This window comes from Ursus maritimus, unplaced genomic scaffold (genome assembly GCF_017311325.1).
Source record: "Ursus maritimus isolate PB19 unplaced genomic scaffold, ASM1731132v1 scaffold_5, whole genome shotgun sequence".
NCBI classification, from domain to species: domain Eukaryota; kingdom Metazoa; phylum Chordata; class Mammalia; order Carnivora; family Ursidae; genus Ursus; species Ursus maritimus.
This window is the reverse complement of record NW_024426663.1, coordinates 40,566,992-40,593,344: the sequence shown is the minus strand read 5'-3', so window position 1 is coordinate 40,593,344 and position 26,353 is coordinate 40,566,992. Positions and strand designations below refer to the sequence as shown.

Here is a 26,353-nt window from a genome sequence, read left to right as displayed (position 1 = left end):
ACTATTATAACTGATTAGAAAAAAGCTCATTTGCTCAGCGATCATAGTGGGTAGATAATGTAATTAGTCCTTCACATTTTCTCTGAGATTTTCTATCATTTTACCCCATTCTTCAGAATAGATCTCAAATAATACAAAATACTATATGTTTTCTAATAAAGAGCCACTTGCCATTTAGCATCTAGTGTCCCTATAAAATTGTTGAAAAAATGCCCAAAGATGAAGACTGTGGCAATAGACCAGTCACTTGTTGCTAGTCTCCTAAAGTTTTATCTGTCTTTAAGAAACCACAGGGAAAGAGAGTGGAAAATGTCCTTTTCACTTCCCTTAACTCTCTAGTGAAGGCGTTTTAGTTCTCCTCTTCCTAACTTTGAGACCAAATACAGTGTCATTTGTGGGTAAGTCCACAGTGCTTCTTTGTACTTGACCTAGGAATAGAAACCTCAAACAGAGCCATTGTCAACTTTGTCATGAACAGGATTCAGCCATTTTCACTTATGGGTGATTTCACTTTGCCTGTGTTGTTTGACCCCCAAATTCAGCATGTCTGACCTTTACAGTGTAACAAGAGAAGGATTGGTAGATAGGAAAAAGAGACTTAAAGAGCACTGACTAACCCTACTAAGACTTCATGAAGCCACTTTGAGTGTAGATTTAGGTAAGCACTATAGGACATTAACCGTAGCAAGCTCTGCAGTTGATGCATAGTCCTTACGAGTCAGTAAGGACTTCTATGTGTTTGGAACAATGTCTCGTGGAGCACCTGGGTGGCTCAGTCGGTGAAGTATCCGACTCTTGATTTCGGCTCAGGTCGGCATACCAGGGTCATGAGATTGAGCCCTGCATCTGGCTCCACCCTCTGCGGGGAGTCTGCTGGAGATTCTCCCTCTCCCTCTGGTCCTGTCCCTGCTTGTATGAACGTGCACACATGCACGTGCTTGCTTTCTCTCTCTAATATAAATAAATCTTTAAAAAAAAAAAAGTGTCTGCCACATAGTAAAGATTATTTGTTTTGCAATTATATGTGTTACTGTTACTGTTAATATTACTGCTATTTTAAAAGAAAAACCAAACACAGTCTCTGAAGGATTTGTTAACTAAATCAAGAAGAACTAGTGAAATTTCATCCTCGTGATAATTGATATTTGATTTACGCTTTTTTGATACTCAACAATTTAAAAATTCTATATTTAGAGATAGTAGCAGTGAATATAGATTATATGGATGCTAATGAATTAGTTTATTTCCTGCTTTTCTCTTTGAAAACAAACACTGTAATCTGTTTTATGCATTACAGTATGTATATTTGTTTCGATAATACGAAGAAATTCTGTTTACACGTTATATCTGCGCATGTTTAGTATATCCTGACACAGTGTTACTTTATTCTTGAGTATCACAAAACTAATTTTTACATGTAGCATTTTGCATATACATTCTTTTATATGAGTTTTAGAATTTATTTTGAAATATAGCCAGAATATTTATTTTAATCTTTTAAGAATATAGATCAAAATGAATACTTACTTTCTTATCAGTGAAAACATATTCTTTGTCATTATATCCGTGATTTTTAAAAATTTACTTACTGAATATGATAGCTATTACTTTTTTATAGGTAGAAATAAAGCTATTGGCAGGAATTTTCTCGTTTTTATTTAAAATACATAAATCCAACAATATTGAATACTATTTAGCTGTTTAAGTTAATGATTTTTAAGATATGTTAATTGTGAATAAATACAAGGCTAAAATTAATTTTATATCCTTTTTCCTAAATGTAAGTAGAACCAGAGGATTATAAAGTAGACCCAGAAGCTATCACTAAAAGTAATTTTGTTAACTTAGTTCTAAGGGCTTGTTTTTAAAATCCTTTAAATCTGTTTTATGGTGTTAATTTGCTTAGTATTCTCATTAATTAAAAGATCCTTACCTGACTGGTTCTTGTCAGTGCTGTTACAAATGTCAAACTAATGTTCCTTGACCAGTTGAATTTTTCTGCTGATGACTTTTTATCTAATTTGGAAGGGGCTTTTCCCTACCTGTCTTCAAGATGATGTAGGCTCTCTTACACATTTTAGCCCTCATATATTATCAGAATTTAAAATAAAAGGAGAAATGATGATAGTTGCCTTTCCAAACACAAACATATTTTGGTTAAACGTAGATTCCTACTGAATCTCTTTACATAATTCAGTAATTTGTTTTCTTTGCCCCATTACAGAGACTTTAAGAAAATGAATAAAATGTAACATGAAAGCACAGGGTACAGGAACAAAAGAATAGAGGGGGGGGAAAAAGAGGATTCACAGAGTATAACTTATAATTAGACAAATAGATATAAATCATACATGCACAGTATAATTAGATACTTTGGGCCAGAGATTTGCCTCTGAATTCATTCATAGGCTGTGGAAGAAAAACTTGTTCACTTAAATTAGGGATTTTAAATCTGGACACTGTTGACATTTTGGATCGGGTAATTTTTTGTTTTGAGGGGCTGTCCAGTGCACATTGTAGGAAGGTTAATAGCCTCCTTAATTCAACCCGCTAGCAGCCAATTGTAACAACCAGAGTTTCCAGACCTTGCCAGATATCTTATAGGAGGCAATAGCCCATGGTTGAGAGCATTTGATTTAAATTATTCACAGGGTCTGAAAGTAAATACAGATCTCTTTGCATCTTGAAGTACAGCTCCTTCTGATACTAGACCAGACCATATTCCTCAGAGTCTCACTAGGAACTCATGGATATAATGAACAACATTCACTATACTTTAAACTAGGAATGATAGCATGCCCTAGAAAATTTCGTAACGGCTAACCTTGCCATGATGGAGGCATGGAAAGCAATATGAGGTGACCTAGTCACTTGAGTATTTGCTTGTGTGGATGGATCCAGGAACAGTTTTTAAAGCAGCTGCAAAAAGAGGTGGACACTGGTTTTTGAAATCAATCCTTCTTAAATACTGTTTCCTTCTTCATGTATCTTGATAAAACTTTAGATGGCAGTGATTTAGAAATTAGATTCCCTGACATGCCTGGAGTGTAGCCATTTTAAGTTCGCACTTGAATAAGACCCTCCTGCCTTACTTACCACAGTCATTGCCCGTCTGCTTTTCAGTGTTGGTCTGCTAGGGAGTATGCACTAGTCTAAACTTGACGGCACTTTCTCCTGGAGGAGAAAGACACTGAATTTTTCATAAGAATAACCTTATCCAGTATAAAGGCCTACTCCTTTATCCTGAGATTTCATCTTCTCATGTGAAAAATACTTCGATGACAGCCACCATTATTTCTTTTTAGGTCTTTCATTAGCACGGTAACAAGTTGGTCCATCGCTGTCCCTTCCACGATTTTCATTTTAAAGTACTCTGTTGAATCCTAAAGTATATGTGTCCTTTTAAAAGACGTTTTGAGCTGGGAGTAAGATTGTCCCTTTCTTGTAAAAGTGTATGGGGAATTCTTACCTGAACAGACTGTCTTCTCACTGTGCTAGGATAAGAGTTAATTAAGAGCCAGAGCCTAGGTCAATATTCTGTCAGGGGAAAAAAAAAAGTCTTCTTTAATATGTCCTATTGCACTTAAAGAGAATTTTGAAAATATTAACAACAAAGAATGGCACGTTTTAGATACAGATATTTTGGGGTCATGTTTTGATCTATAAATTATACACATAAGATCTGTATTCTGTTGTATTACATATGATAAAACATGTAAAATAACATTATGAACATGTCATCATATACAGTTTTAATAAAATAGCTTTCTACTCTGCATTAGAATAGCTAAACACAGTATCCTTTTCCTATGCTATTCTGGTAGTTACATTTTTAAGAATATTTTTTATGTGTAAATTCTTACAGGGGAGCAGATTTGGAGACGAGTCCAAGGACTGAGAATTATCTAAACACAGTATTATAAGTTTTTGGAGTGTAATAGGACTTTTTTCTTAAGTAGCATAGCATATTCAATGCCAGTGCAGTAGCACTCAGTAAATGCTTATTGAATGAATGAACGATTTAAGCACATATAAAAATATGATAAAATGATTCAGTTCCTTGTCGTTTACCATGCTGGCACTAGAAATAGTTTGAAATGAAAGTTTGGTTCATACGGTTATATACTTGGTTTCTGAAAGAAAAAAAAACAACTTGGGAGCTTAATTTTTTTCCTAAATTATTTTAATTAGTGGTAGGCAAATGGGGAAGTACTCGGTTATGGGTTGATGTCAGTTTTTAGATAGCTGTTTATATCCCAGTAGTCTGAACATCACTCAAAAGGTTTGTAAAGAAAGGTTTATAGCTTAGTTTTAAATAAATTGCTTCATTTAAACTGATTTGGAACATTGAATTAACCTGTCCTTTTTAAAATCAATTCATTGGCAGAACTAAGTTCAGAAAATCTCAGAACCTGCTTTAAGATCATCAATGGTTATATCTTTTTATCATCAACAGAATTTCTACAGGTATGGTGTAGTAGTTTTTGCATTGTAAAAATTCATAGTTCTTACTTGGCTTGTTTCTCATTTGAAATGGAGGTACCTTTAAAAAATTTTAAAGATTGATCTGTTATTTTAAGGGGAGGAAAAAACTTATTATAGTCACTGTAGGGCAGATGCGATGCAGTTCCATGAGCTGTTACTTAACACAGAAAGTATGCTCTATAAGTAAATACAGCCTTATATTTCTGTAAAACTCAGTATCGCAGTAAACTGTATTTTTATTTTCTAATCTTTTTCTAAGAGTTCTAATTGAAACTTCATATGCTTAGACCTTAAGTATATAATTTTCAAATAGATTATAATGAGTTCCAAATTTAATTTTTTCCTGTTTTGATACTGCAAGTATATTTATATGTATATTTTGACTTCCGATTGAATTTCAGACATATGCAGTGGGTCTCTGTCAGTCCTTTTGTGAGCTGCTAAAGGAAATTACTACAGAAGGTCAAGTTCAAGTGCTCAAGGTATTATCATATTTTAAATGAATATTGTTGTAAGTTTCCTATCTGTATTTTGCGAAATTGGACCTTCATTTGGGTTTGGATGATTGGCAAGGAAGAGAAAAGTACTTCCGGACAGTATTTTCTTTTAGTGGTAATCAATTGCTATAATACCTCTGGACCAGGGATCTCAAATTTGAATGTGCATACAGATCTCCTGAGGATGTTGTTAAAATGTGGATTCCACGTTTCTGACAAGGTCCCTGCTGATGGTATCCTAATCAAGGTCCATTTCCCTCCCCCCCATCCTGAGACCTCACTTTTAAGCAAGGCTTTAAAAATGTTTACGAATTGTCCAAAGGCTGATGAAATGTAATACTTCTCACTGCTCCAGTTGGTTAGCCTACTTTTGGAAAGAAATTTTATTGTAATTTGAGACTTTTCATTTGCACTGGCATCATAGTTATAGTATGAAACTTGTATAGATTGAGTATGATTTAGAGCCAGTATCAAATCCTTATGTTGTATACCTGAAAATAACAAAATGTTATATGTCAGTTATACCTCAATTAAAAAAAAAACTTTAAAAAGTAAGCTCTGAGTTAATGTTTATGCATTATATCTTTATATATTAAAGATGTATACATTATCTTTATGTATTATATATAATTGTGTAGAATTAACAGGCTGAGTTGGATATATTTATGTATTAAATAAAGATACAAATAGTATCATTTAAATAGATACTTATAAACAAGTGTATTTGTAATATTATTATATATAGTGAAATACATCTTTACATGTATATGTGTATGTGTATACATATATGCATATGTGCTTTATGTTTGTATTTTACAAGGTGTAGCTGTTACAAGTTTCAGGCCTTCCTGCATTCCCCCCTTTTTCCTGATTTCTTAGCTGTGTTCTACGTCAGGTATGGTCAGATACACGAGATGGTTAGGTGAAGTGTTAACTATCATAACAGAGTTGCATTTATTATATGAAAACCATGGCATTTCTTTAGATCCGAAAAACTATGATTTTCTCCTGGTGAAGTTAGAAAGTCTTTCCCCAAGGTGGTTCATTGTAAGAAACATACAATTGACCCTTGAACAACACAAAGGTGAGAGGTCGAGACTGTCTGCACATTGAAAATCCAGATTTAACTTCTGACTTCCCATAAACTTAGCTATTAATACCCTGCTGTTGACCGAAATCTTAAAGATAATATAATCAATTAAGAAAATCATGAGGTAAAATGAGAAACTCATGAGAAAATGCATTTATAGTACTGTACTGTACTAAAAAGAATCTGCATTTATGTGGACCTGTGCAATTCAAACCCTTGTTCAAGGGTCAGCTGCATGTAACTAATCACAGTAATTGTCATAGTAATCCACAGTATATTTGGGGGATTAAATCGTTAAAGTTTGTGCAGGTGGTAGAATCTTCTTTTATGTTAACCATTATCGTAGCTGCTGTACATCTAATAAGAGTAATCATCACTTTGAACTTATTCAAACATTATATTTAATGTGTCGTTCTTCAGAAATTTATCGTACACACGCACATATAAAACTTCACATATCCATGTTACAGTGCTTGTTAATTCAATGCAACTTGGTTACATTTGGTATCTTTGGTCATTATTTATTTATTCACCATATAGGTTATGGGTCAACAAACTTTTTCTGTAAAGAACCAGGTAGTAAATGTTTTAGGCTTTGTGGGTCATACAGTCTTTGTCTCAACTATTTGTATCTGCTGTTGTAGAATTGAAAGCAGTTATAGATGATAAGTAAATGGATGAGTGTGGCTGGCTGTATTTCATTAATGCTTCATTTACAGAATTATGGCGTCAGCATAGTTTGCCAACCCTTGGTATTGGTATTCAGTTATCAAGTGATCAGGCAGGGAGGCACCTATAATTAAGGACTTCGTATGTTTCCTAAGGCTACCATAACAAAGTACCACCACCCGGGTGGCTTAAAACAACAGAAATTAATTTGTAGTATTTATAGTAGTTACCTTTCTCAGAGTGTACTAGACACTGGAAGTCTGAAATCAAGGTTTTGGCAGGGCCATGCTCTCTCTGAAGACTCTGGGGGAGAGTTTGTTCATGCATTTGTCTTAGCTTGTGGTGATTGCCAGCAGGCTTTGGCTTCCTTGGTTTGTACATATATCATTTCCATCTCTGCTTTCCCTTGTCACGTGATGTTCTCCTTGTATCTCTGTTTTCTCTTCTAATAAGAGTACCAGTCGTAATGGATTAAGGACCTACCCTAATAATACCATCTTAGCCCAATTACATCTGCAAAGATGCTGTTTCCAATCATATTCATGGGTACCTGGGATTAGGACTCCAGCATATCTTTTTGGAAGACACAGTTCAACCCATAACAAGCATTTACTGTTAAAAAGTGAAAAGATGGCTTTTGTGTGTGGGGATGAAGTATGGAGGACTTGCTTGGAATAGGTTTTGTAGATGAAAGTGATCCAGTAAAAGGGAGGATGGCTCTAGATGATACAAGGGATTGGGATTTCCTGTCAAGAGCATTTGTGGAAAGATAAGCTTGAAAGAGGGGCAGGAGTTTGTTTTCTGAGAGAGTTGGCAAAAATGGCAGTGATTGAAGCTGTAGATAATCAGGTGAGAAGTGTAGGGAACTGGTGTTTTCAGTTACAAAGGAGACAAGGTTAGAGCTGCCTGATACCTGTCACTCTTGAGGCAGAGGTACGTTGCAAGATGATGAGAATATTTGTACTTTCTACAGGGTTGGGGGCATGAAGATTACTCATCTCAGTATTCATCCTTAAATGAATTCTTCATTACTGATGTTAAAGTTGATACTTAAGATTCTTGATTCACTTATATATTAGAACAATGTCTTTAGGCTTTAAGAGAATTCTTATAATATAGAAAGGCTTTTAACAGGAGTTGAAATAAAAAGATCTTTGGTTAATTCTAATTTTTTCCCAAAAAATCCATTTATCAAACCCATTGCTGACTTCACCATATTGTCCGTGTTTGCTCTTCTATATTTGAAATCACAGCAGAAACTTTAAACCAAGATAATGTTGTGAACTAAAAATAGGGCACATACAGTAAAATATGATAAAACTCTGATTTTAGTTCCATAGATTCTTTAGTTTCTTTTTTAGTGTAGGATTAAAGCATGAATGTAAGCCTCTGTTAGGAAAGAAGAAGTTCGGTCTCTGAAGGAGTAGTTACAGAAATCTGTGGCTTGTAGAGACTCTGGGTGCTTGAGGCCTGGTCTATTGCCACGTGTCTATCAGTCCTCACCCCAGTTGTTTTCACAGTATTCTCTAAGCTGCAGAGATTACAAGTGACATTGGACATGTTTACAAAAATGTTCTTGTGAATTTTTAATGCATTTATGCCCTTCCAAACTGACGTAGTAGAAATATAGAATTTTACTGAGGAACCTCATCTGTCTTACGTAATCTTAGCTTCATCTTTTGCCTTGGTGATAATTTCTTTTCTGGAAGTAGAAGAGATAACAAGGAGTCAACATTATGGCCTTAATTCTAGCTGAGGAAAAAGTGGCTGGCTATGTGGAAGTGATAGAAATTTGAGAGGAAATTGCCATGTCATTTTGATGTTGTCTTTATAGATTTGTGTGTATGTGTGTCTGTGTCTTTCTCTTTCTCCTCTAGCCTTTCCATGATCCTAACTTCAGTAAAGTATGTATTCTCCTTCCTCTGAATGCATACTACAATGTAAGTGATTTGGAAGCGTGGGGAATCCATAATTCTTACGTTAAGGATCGCACAGTGGTTATGCCTCTGCATCCAGTAGAAATGCCACCTGCCGCATACTAGCTGCCCGTTTCCGGTGTTACTCTCCTCTTCACCTGCGCTTGGGTTTGCACATCCAGCTCTGCTTCTTAAGCAGTTCTTGAGTATATTCGGGGCTTCAGCGCTCTCATTTGTTTTAAAAGGGGTTGTGCCATATGAAATTTTAATAATTTGTAACTGCATTATCTGAAATCCTCTTTTAAATTTTAATCTATATATTCTAAGTGATTAGGAAAAGAGGTTTTTGTTTATGTTTAAACACCTCAGAAAAAGTTTGGGTTGAAGGTGGTTTTCTCCCCCTCCTGCTTTTGTTTGTAGTACTTTTAGTAACTACTGAAAGACAAATTATTCCGAGCCATATGAAATGGGCATTGTGAAATTCATTCGAAAAATGAAGCAGGTTTTTAAGGATATGTCCTAAGGAGAATGTTTACTTTCTTTTTACTGTTTATTTTTAATTATATTCTTGCAAAAGCACATAATTAGAGGCAGTAGAGCAGTAGAGCCTAGTAGGTCAGACTGTAGACTGAAGTGAAGCTGCCGGGGTTCGGGTATGGGCTCTGCTGCTTCACAGCCATGTACAGTGAGCAAGTTCATCTCTACTCCTCACTTTCCATCGATAAAATGGGGTTGAAAACTTGGCTTGTATCCTAGAGTTGAGGTAAGGATCCCAGGAGCTTACATGTATAAAGCACTTATAACAGTGCCTACTATCAATGTTAACTGTTGGCTATTTTTACCTAACTGTATAATTAAATAGTTGTCTAATTATATAATTATATAATCTCCTTTTGGGGCAGAATAATTTCTTTGGTTGTTAATATTTTTGGCTGTAAGAAAAAACAAATTATTCTCTCTCTTTGACCATTTCTTTTAGATAAGTGTTTATTTAAAATGAAGAATACATTAGATAAAATTTCAAAACTAAGCAGGCTATTTACACAATGATAGAGATTTATTTTTTATCAAGAAATATATATCTCAGCTGGCCCTTTAAAATTAATTGTATTTAATTTTTGCTTGCTTTCCAGAATAGTAGCATAGTCTTTTAAAATATTTTTATTATGAAAATTTCCAAGTTTATATAATGTATAACACCACCCTTACAACTTTACTAGAAAAAAAAATTTTTGTTTCTTCTTTTTCCTTTGATGTGAAAGAAGGTGATATTGTTTCTTAGTTATACCTAATAATATTTGATTTAAAAATTCAGCACAAATCATTTATCATACAAATATAAATTAAAATATTTGTATCATTTAACATAAGTTACAAATTAAGCCAACTTATAGTTATGCCAACAGTTCATTGATAGGATATAAGTACTTGAATTAAAAATTGGCCACCTAATAACATTTTAACACTATTTTTGTGTAAACATTGCTGTAGCTAAACCAGTACATTTTATTTGAAATCTCAGAAATTGGATTTTATTATTTAATTGATGATAAATACTAGGAGTATGCTAATTATCATGAATAAATTATTTGTTTTTTAAATGAATATTTTAGGACAGTGGTCTTTTTATGCCTTTACTTGAAAGCTAAGAGAACTCTCAAAATTTTTGACTTTCTCCTATTCTCAGAGTTCCAGTAAAGGTATAATAGTAATAGTTTTTAATATTAACTCATTATTTTCATTTTTAATACCTCTCAGATACTGTTTCTTAATATAGTATGCCATATAACATTTTAAATATATTTTTGGCTAAATGTCACTGTTGTACTTGTTTCTGACAGTATCTGGAAGTAACTGCTTTGTTCTTTGAAGCAGAAAATTACAATGTTACAAAAATTGGATAGAGAGACAAGTATGCCTGCTTTTGGAAAAAATAGCTAAGAGCAAAAATAGGCTTATTATATTTTGTGAGTCAGAACAAATTATCTAGGTGAATACAATTATATTCTAAAAATACTCAAATTTGAATTGTTAACTTCTCTTTAATTTGAAATTTGTCTATATGTATACATACCACTTTGAGTTTAGAAATTCTCTTGTCATGGTCTTATGAAGTAGTAATAAGCCACGTTGCTTTCATTCACTGTGGTAAGGCTTATTTAAGATGGCACAAATATTTTTAAGGTATACTTTATTCTGCAATAATACTAGCATTTACTATATGCTACACATTTCTAAGCACATAACATAGAGTTCATTCAGTCCTCATATAAACTTATGATGATAGTACTGTTCTTTCCCCCATTTTACAGATGAGAAATTAAATCACAAAGAGGTAAATACCTTGTCCAAGGTCACACACCTAGTAAGTATTGGAGCTGTGATATAAATGTAGGCATTCTGACTTCAGGATCCATGCTATTAACCACTTTGTTTGCAATGTAAGCCTAAAGCCAGGAAATAGTTTGAGTGCAAAACACTAGCTAAAAGCCTGCATTTTTTAACAGGGATTTTAAAAACATAGTCTGTTCCAAGTATATTTACAAAAGGGATGGATTAAAGCCAAAGTGTAGAGGTTTAATTTGTAATAACAAAATGCTGGTAAAAAATAATTTATAATAGGTAATTAGATGATTGGACATACCCCAACTTATTAAACCACACAGACGAGTACTGTGCAGCTTAGAAAGAAACGAAGACTGCCTCTGTATACAGTGCTAGAGTGATTCCGAGACTCTAAACAAAGACCAGTGTCCTAAGTTTTCTTATGTTTAAAGAGTGCAACCTACAGAGCAATAGAAAAACAAGCCAAATTAACAAAGGTGGTTATGTAGGTAGAAGATGGAGAGAGGATAGAAGGTTAATCTTTCAGGATGTGTATCTGGTTTTTTCTTTGGTTTTTGGAGCCAAATAGATATTTTACATGATTTAAAATAATAAAGTAAAAAGCAGTTCCTAAAGATCAAAAACAAGCTAAAACATTTGAATCTATTATTATGTTGGTACCGTAGCCATCGGAGAAGAATATTTCCAGTAATTTTAATATATAGTATTTTACATGTGGATTGCTAGTGGGATACATCGGAACAGAGGGAAACACAAGGAGATTATAAATTGCATTCAGCAGTGTTATTGTTATTAGTAATGATTTATATGGTTATTTTGAAACCTTTAAGTATATATGTGGAATGTTACATATATTAGAAACAAGTTAATGTTGTTATAATCTGAGACTTTTCGATGTATGAGAAAGATGGAAATATAAGATCAAAGAATTTATATAAAATGCTGTAATGTCCGTTGGATTTGGTGAATTTACGTTATATACTTTACAGGAAAAGAAAATAAATATCCTAATGCTGTCTAAGTAAAAGACCTAGAAGCAGTGTCAATCCAGTGGCAATAAATGTCCCAGAGCATAGATTGTGGTCTGTAAATATTGTTTCCTGCTGGTTGAGCCCAGAGTTCAGACAAGAGATACTCAAGATAAACTGGAGAGATCTCTTTGTGCCAGAAGGAAGAGAAGGTGGGATTCTGTCAAAAGGATGCAGGAATCAATTTGAAGGAGCTCCCACATGGCTAATGATGGGACAGTTTGAGTATCAGAATGAAACTAAATTGATTAAAACACATCAAACAAGCTAAGATCCCTGAGAACATAATGATTCCCCTCCCAAGAAGAGTAAGTTATGAGTTAAATTCTATTAATTACTGTAAATTACCTTACTTTAAGTATCTTTGATCATATCCGTTGTCTTTGGAGTTCTTTGCTTGTGGAAGCTGCTTGTCCATGAGGGTGTACATACATCTCACTTTAAATCTGTAAAATTGTTTATTAACACTGAAATCATTTGATGCATTTTTTTTAAGATTTTATTTATTTATTTGACAGTGAGAGAGACAGCGAGAGAGGGAACACAGGCAGGGGGAGTGGGAGAGGAAGAAGCAGGCTCCCAGTGGAGCAGGGAGCCCGACGCGGGGCTCGATCCCAGGACCCTGGGATCACGCCTTGAGCCAAAGGCAGACACTAAACGACTTAGCCACCCAGGCGCCCCCATTAGATGCATTTTTAAAAATTTTGTTTAGAATAGAAAGCACTGGTTGCTGATCAAAATGTGCAGGAGGATTTTGATCCTAGGTTTACAGAGGAGCCTTCTTCAGTGGAGGTAGTCATAATTTGAGCTCTGTGGCTTTTATTTTTTTTTTTAATTTTTTTTATTATATTATGTTAGTCATCTTATAGTAATCCCTGGTTTCTGATGTAAAGTTCGATGATTCATTAGTTGCGTATAACACCCAGTGCACCTTGCAATACGTGCCCTCCTTACTACCCATCACCAGTCTATCCCATTCCCCCATCCCCTCCCCTCTGAAGCCCTCAGTTTGTTTTTCAGAGTCCACAGTCTCTCATGCTTCATTCTCCCTTCTGATTACCCCCCTTTCTTTATCCTTTCTTCTCCTACTAATCTTCCTAGTTCTTATGTTCCATAGATGAGAGAAACCATATGATAATTGTCCTTCTCTGCCTGACTTATTTCACTTAGCATTATCTCCTCCAGTGCCATCCATGTTGCAGCAAATGTTGAGAACTCGTTCTTTTTGATAGCTGAATAATATTCCATTGTATATATGGACCACAGCTACTTAATCCAGTCATCTGTTGAAGGGCATCTCGGCTCCTTCCACGATTTAGCTATTGTGGACAGAGCTGCTATGAACATTGGGGTGCATGTGGCCCTTCTCTTCACTACGTCTGTATCTTTGGGGTAAATACCCAGTAGTGCAATGGCTGGGTCATAGGGTAGCTCCATTTTTAACTTTTTAAGGGACCTCCACACTGTTTTCCAAACTGGCTATACCAACTTGCATTCCCACCAGCAATGTAAGAGGGATCCCCTTTCTCCACATCCTCTCCAACATTTGTTGTTTCCTGCCTTGTCAATTTTTGCCATTCTAACTGGCGTAAGGTAGTATCTTAGTGTGGTTTTGATTTGAATTTCCCTGATGGCTAATGATTTTGAACATTTTTTCATGAGTCTGTTAGCCATTTGTATGTCTTCATTGGAAAAGTGTCTGTTCATATCTTCTGCCCATTTTATGATTTGTTAATTTGTTTCTCGTGTATTGAGTTTGAGAAATTCTTTGTAGATCTTGGATACCAGTCTTTTATCTGTAGTGTCTTTTGCAAATATATTCTCCCATTCCGTGGGCTGCCTCTTAGTTTTTTTTGACTGTTTCCTTGGCTGTGCAGAAGCTTTTTATCTTGATGAAGTCCCATAAGTTCATTTTATCTTTTGTTTCTCTTGCCTTTGGAGATGTGTCATGAAAAAGGTTGCTTTGGCCGATGTCGTAGAGGTTGCTGCCTATGTTCTCCTCTAGGATTTTGATGGATTCCTGTCTCACATCGAGGTCTTTCATCCATTTGGAGTTTATCTTTGTGTATGGTGTGAGAGAGTGGTCAAGTTTCATTCTTTTGCATGTAGCTGTCCAATTTTCCCAGCACCATTTATTGAAGAGACTGTCTTTTTCCCACCGGATGTTTTTTCCTGCTTTGTCAAAAATTAGTTGCCCAAAGAGCCGAGGGTCCATTTCTGGGTTCTCTGTTCTGTTCCATTGGTCTATGTGTCTGTTTTTGTGCCAGTACCATGCTGTCTTTGTGATCACAGCTTTGTAGTACAGCTCGAAATCCAGCATTGTGATGCCCCCAGCTTTGTTTTTCCTTTTCAACAATTCCTTGGCGATTTGGGGCCTTTTCTGGTTCCCTACAATTTTAAGGTCTATTTGTTCCAGTTCTTTGAAAAATGTCCTCGGTATTTTGATCGGGATGGCATTGAAAGTGTAGATTGCTCTGGGTAGCATGGACATTTTAACTATGTTTATTCTTCTTTTGTATCCCGCCACGTTACTGAATTGCTCTATAACTTCTAATAGTTTGGGAGTGGCTTCTTTTGGGTTTTCCATATAGAGTATCATGTCATCTGCAAAGAGAGACATTTTGACTTCTTCTTTGCCAATTTGAATACCTTTGATCCCTTTTTGTCGTCTGATTGCTGTTGCAAGGACTTCTAGTACTATGTTGAATAATAGTGGCGAGAGTGGGCATCCTTGTCGAGTTCCTGATCTTAAGGGAAAGGCTTCCAGCTTTTCCCCATTGAGAATAATATTTGCAGTAGGCTTTTCATAGATGGCTTTTATGAGATTGAGAAATGTACCTTCTATTCCTACACTCTGAAGGGTTTTAATCAGGAAAGGATGCTGTATTTTGTCAAATGCTTTTTCGGCATCGATTGAGAGGATCATATGGTTCCTGAGTCTTTTCTTGTTGATATGATGTATCACGCTGATTGATTTGCGAATATTGAACCACGCTTGCATCCCAGGTATGAATCCCACTTGATCGTGATGGATAATCCTTTTAATGTACTGTTGGATTCTATTAGCAAGTATCTTGTTGAGGATTTTGGCGTCCATATTCATTAGGGAAATCGGTCTGTAATTCTCCTTTTTGATGGGGTCTTTGCCTGGTTTGGGGATCAAGGTAATATTGGCCTCATAGAATGAGTTTGGTAGCTTTCCTTCTGTTTCTATTTTTTGAAATAGCTTTAGGAGAATAGGTATTATTTCTTCTTTGAATGTTTGGTAGAATTCCCCAGGAAAACCGTCCGGGCCTGGAGTTTTGTTATTTGGAAGGTTGTTTATCACTGACTCAATTTCTTCATAATTAATTGGCCTGTTTAAGGAATCAATTTCTTCCGGTTTCAATCTTGGTAGTTTATAGGTTTCCAGGAAGGATTCCATCTCTTCCAGATTGCTTAGTTTATTGGCATATAGCTGTTGATAAAAATTTCTAATAATCCTTCCAATTTCAATGGTGTTCGTCGTGACCTCTCCTTTTTCATTCATAATTTTAATAATCTGGGTCCTTTCTCTTTTCTTTTGGATAAGTGTTGCCAGTGGTCTGTCAATTTTATTGATTCTCTCAAAGAACCAGCTTCTAGTCCTGTTGATCTGGTCTACTGTACTTCTGGTTTCTGCTTGATTGATTTCAGCTCTAATTTTGGTCAACTGCTTCCTCGTGCGTGGATTAGGCCTGTCCCTCTGTTGCTGTTCCAGCTTCTTGAGGTGAGAATATAAAAACTGCATTTTAGATTTTTCTATTCTTTTGAGTGAGGCTTGGATGGCTATGTATTTTCCCCTTAGGACTGCCTTTGCAGTATCCCATAGGTTTTGGACCGTTGTGTTTTCATTCTCGTTGGTCTCCATAAATTGTTTAAATTGATTTTTGATTTCCTGGTTTATCGAATCATTCCTGAGCAGGATGGTTCTTAGTCTCCAAGTGTTTGAGTTTCTTCCAAATTTTTCCTTGTGGTTGAGTTCCAATTTCAAAGCGTTGTGGTCTGAGAATATGCAGGGAATAATTTCAGTCTTTTGGTATCGGTTGAGACCTGTTTTGTGACCCAGAACATGGTCTATTCTTGAGAATGTTCCATGGGCATTAGAATAGAATGAGTATTCTTTGGTTCTGGGGTGTAGTGTTCTATATATGTCTATGGGGTCCAACTTGTCGAGTATGGCATTCAAAGCTCTTGTTTGTTTGTCGATTTTCTGCTTATGTGCTCTGTCTATGAGCTCTGTGGCTTTTAAGTCAAAACTGCTATATCCTCCTTGGAAAGTGGACTGTAAAGTGTCATGTGTCAAAAAAATCACATCTCAGGGTCATCATGTCCACAGCAAAACCTTATTATTATTAGTGGGACCACTGTTATACCCCATTGGCCAAATATACAAACTTGGAGCAATTACAGCTTCTTCACCTTTGGTTAACTCTTCAGTTGGTTTTCTAAATCTTACCGGTTCTACTTTCTGAATTTTCTCTTGCTTCTGTTTCACTACCCCTGTCTCCAAGTCTGATAATAGCATTTTCCAACATAATTTTTCAGAAATAATCTCATCTTCCCTAGCTGTGGTTCTTAACCTTTTCGAATACAAGGATTCCATTTTAAGCCCTGATATATTTGTGGATCCTTTATGCAATAATGATGATATCTTAATATGTAAAGAAAATGCATACTGACAGCTGGTTTGTATTGAATGATACATGTAAGTGAATTTATATTCTGAAAGTCATAATGATCTACATGTGTGATTGCTTCTCCTTTTTTGCACAAACTTATGTATCTTAGGAGTTAATATTTTTTTTTAGTGTTATTTTCTTATACACACTACATTCTTTGCCAGTAATCTTTGCTCAGTATGTTCAGACACATCGACCCGTCGGGTAACTTATTACTTTAAATTCCTTGTCCAAGTCTCTTCCAGAGCCATTCTGACTCTCCTACCTTCTTCCTCCTCCCCAGGCTTGTAGCTTCCTCTTGTTCCTAGTGTCTTGAAATTTTACAGCGATGTGCCTTGTAGATTTATTTTAGTTGATTGTACTGGGCACAACTGGGCCCTTTTAATCAGGAAACTCTTTTAGACCCTTTAAAGATAATACACTTATCTTCTTCTGCCGGGAGAGATGGTCAGTTGCCCAGATATGCAGATTTGGGAGTATCTGGCAACTTGTTTCCTTACGTAGACTTTTAATCAGTCTTATTTTTAGCTTTTTCCTTTCCCTCTTCTCCAAAGGAGGTACTAATTTCTGTGGGTTTTGATGAGAGATAGGGAGAAGACAGAGATGCCAGAAATCAGGTGGCTTCTCCACCCTGTCCATTGCCTCCTCAGATTTTAGCTCTCTGTGACCTGATCACTTTTTGAATTTCTTCTTTATATCTTTGAGTATTTGTCTCTCGTCCCTTGGTCCTTTTAAAATTCCTCCCCTTCCCTTTAAAATCCTTATACTGTAATTATAGTAGGGTATCAGGAGGAAATGAAACTAAATATGTGTTTAACCATCAGCAGATGGCTTTATTTTCCATTCATACCTAAAATAGAGACTTTGCGATGATATGAACTTCTGAGATTTAGTTTACTAGCTTATCTACATCTTCCTCATCTTTATTCCAAATTTTTAAAAATAATCTTTATTGAGGTCAGATTTAATTATTTTCTGAATTTCATTTCCTGTTGCTTTTAATCAGAAACAGTGATAACTTTTATCCTGTTATCTTTTAGTAGATAGCACAGTACTTGGCCCACTGTAAAAGTTTTTGTATTTTTAAACTTTCCTTTGGACATTCCCTTTACCTCTTGCTGAAAATTAGAGAAATGCTGTCATCCATGGGTACTATTTGCCTACCTTGAGAATGTTTCAAATTGCACGGAGATGTATTTGATAGTGATCATGTTTGGAGCATGCTCTCGGCACATAATGAACAGAGACCAAAGATGCTAAAAGCCCCTCGATGCATGTAGTAGTCCTGAACAATAAATCCTTGTCCCACTCAGAATGTCGATAGTCACCCTTCAGAAATGTTGCTGCAAGTTTTAAGGGCAACTTGGCTCTGCCTTGAGATTAGTACTTGCTTATAACCCTCTCATATGGTGTCTGTTTTCATTCCTTCGCTCTTAAGAGTGGGGCTGGAAGCATGGAAAATTCCTTCTTGGTCCTCATTGCTGCTTCCTGACTACTGTCTTCCTATTTTCCTAAAAAATAAAACAAAAATAAAAAGATCTCACTCTGCTTGAATTTCATGCTGTCGTTGTTATAAAGGGAAACACTCTCACTCATCCTTCAGAATTTTTACCTGTGACAATCAGTGCTTATGATTGATAACCTATATAATTATATTATAAATGAAATAAGATTATTTCTCAATATATAAGCAACATGTATGCAACAAGCTGTTTTTGTCTAATTTATTGATAAACTTACAGGTAGATTGATTTCTGGACAGTGAGTTTAGTTTTTACTAAACTTTTTACTTTTCTCTATTAAAAGCCAACTCCCCCCCCCTTTTTTTTATAATTAACACACGTATACTGTTTCAGGTGTACAATATAATGTTTTCAGCAGTTCTATACATACTCAGTTCTCAACACAGTAAGTGTACTTGTAATCCGCTTCACCTATATCACACATCCTCCCACCTACCTCCCTTCTGGTAACCACCAGTCCTGTTTTTAAGAGTCTGTGTTTTGGTTTGTCTCTTTTTTTCTTTGTTTTGTTTCTTAAATTCCACACAGGAGTGAAATCATGAGGTATTTGACTTTCTCTGACTTATTTCATTTAGGATTATACCCTTTAGATTGATCTGTGTTGTTGCAAGTTACAAGATTTCATTCTTTTTTATGGCAGAGTAATATTTGTGTGTGTGTGTGTGTGTGTGTCCCACGTGTTCTTTATCTTTTCATCTATAGGTAAACACTTGGGTTGCTTCCATATCTTGGCTGTTGTAAATAATGCTGCAGTAAATATAAGGTGCACATCTTTTCGAATTAGTGTTTTAATTTGGGGGGGGGGGGTAAATAGCCAGTAATGGTACTTCTGTTTTTAAGTTTTTGAGGAACCTCCATATTGGTTTCCACAGTGGTTGCGCCAGCTTGCTTTCCTCCCGACAATGCATGAGGATTCCTTTTTCTCCACATCCTTGTCAACACTTGTTTCTTGTGTTGTTGATTTTAACCATTCTGATGGATGTGAGATGATATCTCATTGTGACTTTAATTTGGATTTCCCTGATGATGTATGATTGAGCATCTTTTCATGTGTCTGTTGGATTATGTGTATGTCTTTGGAAAAATATCTATTCATGTGATCTGTTCATTTTTAATAGGATTATTTGTTATTTTGTTTTGATTTTTCTTTTTGTGTTGAGTTGTATAAGTTGGATTGTCTTTTTGTTGTTGTTGATGGTTTCCTTTGCTATGCAAGAGCTTTTTATTTTCATGTAGTTGCAGTGGTTGAATTTTGGTTTTGTTTCCCTCGCCAAAGGAGACATATCTTGAAAAATGTTTCTGCAGCTGATGTCTAAGAGGTTACTGTCTGCATCTTCTTCTAGGAATTTTATGGTTTCAGAAATCACATTTAGGTCTTTAATCCATTTTGAGGTTTATTTGGTGTATGGTATAGGAAAGAGATCCAGTTTGATTCTTTTGCATGTAGCTATTTGAGTTTTCCAAACACCATTTGTTGAAGAGACTGTCTTTTTCCCATTGCATATTCTTGCCTCCTTTGTTGATGAATTGACCATAGAATCGTGGGTTTATTTCTGGGCTCTCTGTTGTGTTCCACTGATCTGTGTGTCTGTTGTCATGCCAGTACCATACTGTTTCGCTTATTACAAAAAAGCCAACACTTTTGAAATGCGTTTTGCTGACTCTATTAGTGCACCATTTTGTAAGGGCTATCTGTTTAAAATGCAAATGTAATAATGAACAACATGATACCTGTTATTAGGGTGTGATTATATAATTCTATGCGAGATGTGTCTATTATACACTTCACATCAAATTTTATATCCTATCCGTTTTTAATGGATTGTCTTGTAAAAGTGTGTCTAGTGCCAGAATATTGAATACCTTGTGTGTTTGTGTGTATTCTGAGCTTTAGTGTGTGATATTTAATACATTGTTTTCTTTACCTGTATTTTACATGAACCAGTGACTTGGATTATTAAGTGTTACCATTGAGTCTTTCTGGTTTTTAGGTTGTGGAAAATGCCCTTAAAGTGAACCCAGTATTAGGTCCACAAATGTTTCAACCGATTCTACCCTGTGTTTTCAGAGGTATTATAGAAGGAGAGGTAAGATTTTTTCCATAAGCTTCTAAGGGTAGTAATGGACTCTAGGGTTCTACTTTCAATTATTTTTCCTTCTTCTTTGGAAAATTATTTCTTCTTTGTTGTTAGATATAAAAAGAAAGCTTTTCTTATTATTGAATTGTTTTTAAGTAAATTAAGTAATTTTCAGGATAATTATATAGCTTGGCCTTTTCTTTATCCACAAACTATAGCTTCTTTTTTTTTTTTTCCTTTTTGATAAATCTCTCACTGAAATGCATGTGTATTCATCCACAAAGAGTAATGGGAAAGAACAGTGCGAGTTGTAGTACATATGGAATATATGAAAATACCAGTTATTTTCTAAGTCAGTCTCTTAAGTGGATCCACATAACCATGTATTATACGAGTATTTACAGTAATATAAATAAATAAATAAGCCGTTGGTAAGTATTCTTTCTGTGTTCCTCTGTCTTTAAAATTCACATCATATATATATGTAGCACGTGTATATTACATTGTCTGACATATATTTAGAAAGTTATAACTCAGGTAATACTGGCAGTATATCCTAAAGCGATTTTGAAGGAGAATATTATTTTATATCCCTGTTGACTGTTACCATGTCTATGATTGTTCATAGTCATATTTATACTCATACCTTGATATAATTTTATGTGTGTTGTATTTTGATTATACAGAGGTATCCTGTTGTGATGTCAACATATCTTGGAGTTATGGGTCGAGTCCTGCTACAAAACACTAGTTTTTTTTCTTCACTTCTTAATGAGATGGCACATAAATTTAATCAGGAGGTAAGAATCAAATTACTTACATTGAAGAAAGTCTTTTCAAATAAGGATTGGAAGTAATTGGGGAAATAATAAATCTACAGAACTCTTGTATTTAAAATTCTATATTTTAAAACTTTAATACCTTATATTGTACCTCTGATTTTGAAGAAGAAAGAAAAAAGAATCTCTGAATGGCAATTGAAATTTACATTTGTTCTCTTTCATCATAGTCAATTTTATTCTGCTTAACCGTAAGATGGAATTTTGATTCATTCATGGTTGCATTTTTTTTTTACTCACACTTAAAAGGAAACAAATATTTTACATATAATTATTTACAATCTTTGTTCCATTCCTTTATTGAACTTACTCTTAATGTCATGTGGTGAGTTTCTAACATAATCATTATGGGAAGTGACTTTTTCAGCAAAGTCTTATTTAACAAATACTGTAACTGAAACCAACTACCAGGGAAAGTATAGAATAGGTTCTTGAGTGAGTTGGTTGCTTGAGACTGTATACATTATATTAAAATATGTTTTTTATGTATTAAGTCCTTAATCTTTTAAGATTTATAAGATGTAGAAAATTGAAAGTACTTGAATGATGTCTTTAGAATGGAGGCGATTTGTAAAATCTTTTGGTTTGTGAAACAAAACTATTTCTACTTCAAAGAAATCTAGAACAAGAAAGTGCAAATTTTAGAACGTACATAGTTTTTCTAGAGTTAGATTTAGGTATAATCTAATTAGAAATCCTAGCCTTGGTTTAGATGAATAGATAGGTAAGATTTTTCATTACCTTTATTAAATTTAACTGCGATGGGGTAATTAAACAGTTAAATGAGTTTATTCAGTAGAGTTCAGCAAAATTTGTTGAGTGATTTTAATAATAACAATATATTTAACAACAATATAAATGTCATGTATTATACTAAATTCTCACAAAAATCCATTGAGATAATAGTATTTTTATTTCCATCTCACACATGAGAAATCTGAGGCTTCTAGAGATTTACTGACTTGCTCAATTTCACACAGCTAGTAAATGATGGAGCTGCTTTATGTACTCCAGCAACCTGAGTTCAGAGCCTGATATCTCAGTGACCACACTGTGCTGCCTCCTGTCCATCCTGGAACAGGCACTTTACACTATACACTGGAGACACTTGATTTGACAAGCCTAGAGTAACCTTCAGGGAGAGAGTACTTGAACGGGCAATTGCACAATAATAGTATGAATGCTATGTCAGAGATAGGTTCAGTGTGCTGTGGGAAGAGAAAAGGTATCTACTATGTTACATTTTTTTCCAGGTTTTTTTTTTTTTTTGTGATAAAATACATATAACATAAAATTTATCCTCAACGATTTTGAAGTATATGGTTCAATACTTTTAAACATATTCATAATGTACAATCATCAGCACCATGCATAGGCCGCCTCCACTGGGCTTAATTTCCTATTAAGAAATAGTGAACTGTGGGGGCGCCTGGGTGGCACAGCGGTTAAGCGTCTGCCTTCGGCTCAGGGCGTGATCCCGGCGTTATGGGATCGAGCCCCACATCAGGCTCTTCCACTATGAGCCTGTTTCTTCCTCTCCCACTCCCCCTGCTTGTGTTCCCTGTCTCACTGGCTGTCTCTATCTCTGTCGAATAAATAAATAAAATCTTTAAAAAAAAAAAAAAAGAAAAGAAAAGAAATAATGAACTGTGGCTACTGCTGGTACTGTTGGAACCCACCGGCAGCGTGAAAGATTGAGGAAAGACCTGGTATCATTGGTTCAGACTTATTTCCAGTCCTGTCTTTAGAGCACAGGCTTTTCATGGAATACTTCTCATCGTTTCTCTTTTCATTTTTCATTATGAAGAGGACTTTTTTTTTCCCCTCAGAGAATTTGACAAAACATGTCAAGCCATCTTTTTTGAGTGTAGAGATGAAGTGAATTAAATAGTATTCTGGTTCGAATGGCTCCTTCTGACGGTGAGCACACTTCTGAAGAACATCAAAAATATATGCAAGAATTAAATAGGGCTAGGCAAATGAGTTCCAGTAAATCTAGAGAGCTTGGAAGGAAGCAGGGATCTTGGAGAGAGATTTCTCAACACTTGAAAACAGTATGATACAGTAGAGTAAGCCAAGTTAAATTGAGAGTGACTTTATATCTATGGGAGAGGAGCTGGGCTCATTGCAGAAGTCACTGTTAGAACAGTTTGTCCTCCAAGCGTTTGTTATTCAGTCTTTCAGAGTTACTTGTTTATGTTGAGTGAATAATGAGAACTTTTTAGACCGATCACCTAATTTAGAGCTTAGAGCCTTGGGGTATTGAAGAATGATAGTTTGTTGTAAGGAAATTTCCTAGAAAATAAAAGTATTTGTAGGCCCTTTTTTCCCTTTTTCTCCTGCAGGGGTAGCCTCTCTTTGGGTATGAACAAGTGTTTCAGAACTCGGGGTGGGGAAAGGGCTTTGCTGATGAGGGTGTCTCACTGTTCAGGATCTAGATTTTCATTTTATGTGGGAGTGGGAAAGGGGATTTATAAGGTTCTAATTGTTCCTTATACAGATTCTCAGTCAGTTTTCCTGTTTTGAGTTCTGTACCTCACGTCTGCCTTCTTTGTGGCCTGGTGATTGCAGGGTTCTCAGAACCAAAGCTGTGTACCTTAGATTGTTACTCCCCTGGCAGGCAGCTTGGTTTCGGGCTTTTCTGTTCTGCCCAGTCACTTACCATTCTTTCGTCCACCCGCCATCTTCCAAACACTGTTGCCATCTTTACCCAATGTAGTTTCTCTTCTTTATAGACCCTATGGGATTATTCCTTTGCTTTTTATATATCTTTACTTCGATTGTAGTGGGGTTTCAGGGGGGTCCAGCAAATGCATATTTTCAGTACTAAGATTGTTTTCATAATGTTTATATGCTTCCAGGGTAAATAATTGTAAAGATATAATAAAAATGTTTGTAGCTGAATAATTTGAGTAGTATTACTGGTTTATCTTTGTACAAAAGGTTTGTTCCATTTGTCCTATTTAGAATTTTCAGACTTTACTGAACGTTTACTTCAGAGCAACCATGCAGAGTTTTCTAATATGTACATAGGATTTTATCACATCCTTGTTGCAAACCTCGGTTTTGAGATTTTGTTTAGATTGAGGAGGAAGTCTAACCTGTCTAATGTAGGTTTGCCTACAAAGGCCTGCCGTAGTCTGGTTCGTGACTCCTTTAGCCACTTCTGAGCCTCCTTTCGGAGCTCATTGGTCAGCCGTTCCTCACACACAACATTTTTCAGTTTCTTGAGAGCGCCTGTCTTCCTCTTGCTCCAGGGTCGTTGCATACAGACTCTTCATTCCCTGTCCCTCAAACACTCCCTCCCAGTCTCTCACCTTCCTTACCTTGATTCCTCATCTTGTTCTGTTCTGCTTTAAAGCTCAACTCCTTACATTTTGCACCCTACACACCGTTCTTGTTTTATCCTTGTTCTGGCTCTGTTCTTCGTGCTCCTCAGAGTCAGCAGACTGTGTGTGGCCTATGGGCCAGATCCAGTCTGCTGCTTGTTTTTGTCAAGTCTCTGAAGAAAGAATGGTTTTTATATTTCTTATTGGTTGAAAAAGTAATAGTATTTCCTGACACATGAAAGTTATCCAAAGTTTTGTGCTGGAACACATCTGTGTCCATTTTTTACATGTTGTTTATGACTGATATTGGGAGTTGAATAGTTGCTTCTGAGAATATATGGCCCACAAAGCCTTTAATATCTACGTAACTGTCCCTTTACAGATAAGGCTTGCTGGTCCCTGTGTTCTAATTGCTTGTTTAATTAAAGTTCCCACAAATTCACTGTTTTGTGCTATTATTATTTTTATAATGAAGAAAATAAATAAGTTACAAATAAAAGTAGACTATAGAGATATCTGTCTATGCTGATTGAATCTTTATTCCAACCAGGTACATTATTGCAGCTTTAGTTGAATTTATTACATTTTAATGATAACTTGATATTTGCTTTCATAATGGGTAGTGGTTTGTTTTGTAAATCTTGCTTACTAGACAATAATTGCAGTAAGTCTGGAGAGCATCTCTACCATTTGTTTCCAAATTAAATATGAATTGAAGATGTGGTATATATCAGAAGTTACCAAATGGTCGTGTTTCATGGTTCCCTTAGTGTGTTTGTAATATTTTCACAGTGCTCATAGGCCAAAAGAAGTAAAAATATCTAATAATTGCTTCTATTAAGTGGTTGGGTCCAAACAGCTTAGTATGTATTTTTGTCCTGATAACTTAGTAGTTATTGAAAAATAATACACAAAAATCTAAAGAAAGAATAATATATTTATTTCATTCTTAAATATCCACAGATACTCTCTAATGGAATTTATGTACCTCTTGAGTACCACTCAGATTCTCAAACTTCAGAATCTGATTGGACTTTCCCACCTTCACTTTTTGTTTTACCTGGATTTCTGGGTACTATTTTGCAAAGATAAGAAGTAATCATAAGGAACAATTTTTGCAGTATCTGACCGATGTTTCTGTGTTTCTCTGAATAATTATAAAAAGTTCATTGTGGCATCTTAGGATGCAGCACACAGTTTGCAGAGCTCAAGTATAAATAACTGTCTTGAACTAGTAAGTGTTCCCTTGACTGTTTATGTTTTTTAAGATTTATTTATTTATTTTATGTATAGAGAGAGTGCTTGTGGGAGCAGGGGGAGGGGCAGAGGAAGAGGGAGAGAAGTGGACTCCCCATGAGTGTGAAGCCCTTCCTGTCCTGGGGCTCCATCCCATGACCCTGAGATCATGACCTGAGCAGAAATCAAGAGTGGGACGCTTTACCAGCTGAGCTACCAGGCGCCTGTCCTTGACAGTTTTTTACTTTTAAAAAATGTTGAAGTATTTCTTGGAAAAAATGTAGAGGCATAAAAGTAGAAAAGTGTGGGAACTGAAGATTAATTTGAAGTTACCAAAATCTAGGAGGTAGAGATTTTGATATTAAATGCATTTTTTAAAGTTGACAAGTGTTTATGAGGCAGACCCTGAGATTCACTTTCAGTCTGTATGATCAGCACAGTTGGTTGTGTTTTACGTTCTAGATTCTAAGTGTATTAGTCAGGGTTCTCCAGAAAAAATAGAATCTGTTGTGTGTGTGTGCATGTACTCATGAAAAGACAAGAAAAAGAGAGAGAATGTGAGAGAGATATGAGAGAATGGGGGGGAGGAAGCAGGGAGGGAGTGATTTTAAGGAATT

General features: G+C 35.5%; 1 protein-coding gene across 2 annotated transcripts in view; it reads left to right on the top strand.

The window, feature by feature from the left end:
* The window catches only part of IPO11 (importin 11), a 203,463-nt gene that overhangs the window by 104,568 nt on the left and 72,542 nt on the right, over nucleotides 1-26,353 (top strand). For both annotated transcript variants that reach the window (XM_008691374.2, XM_008691375.2), the window contains exons 23-26: nucleotides 4,388-4,467; nucleotides 4,887-4,967; nucleotides 20,246-20,341; nucleotides 21,019-21,132. In XM_008691374.2, coding sequence (XP_008689596.1) covers nucleotides 4,388-4,467; nucleotides 4,887-4,967; nucleotides 20,246-20,341; nucleotides 21,019-21,132 — 371 coding nt within the window. The remainder of the gene's footprint in view (nucleotides 1-4,387; nucleotides 4,468-4,886; nucleotides 4,968-20,245; nucleotides 20,342-21,018; nucleotides 21,133-26,353) is intronic.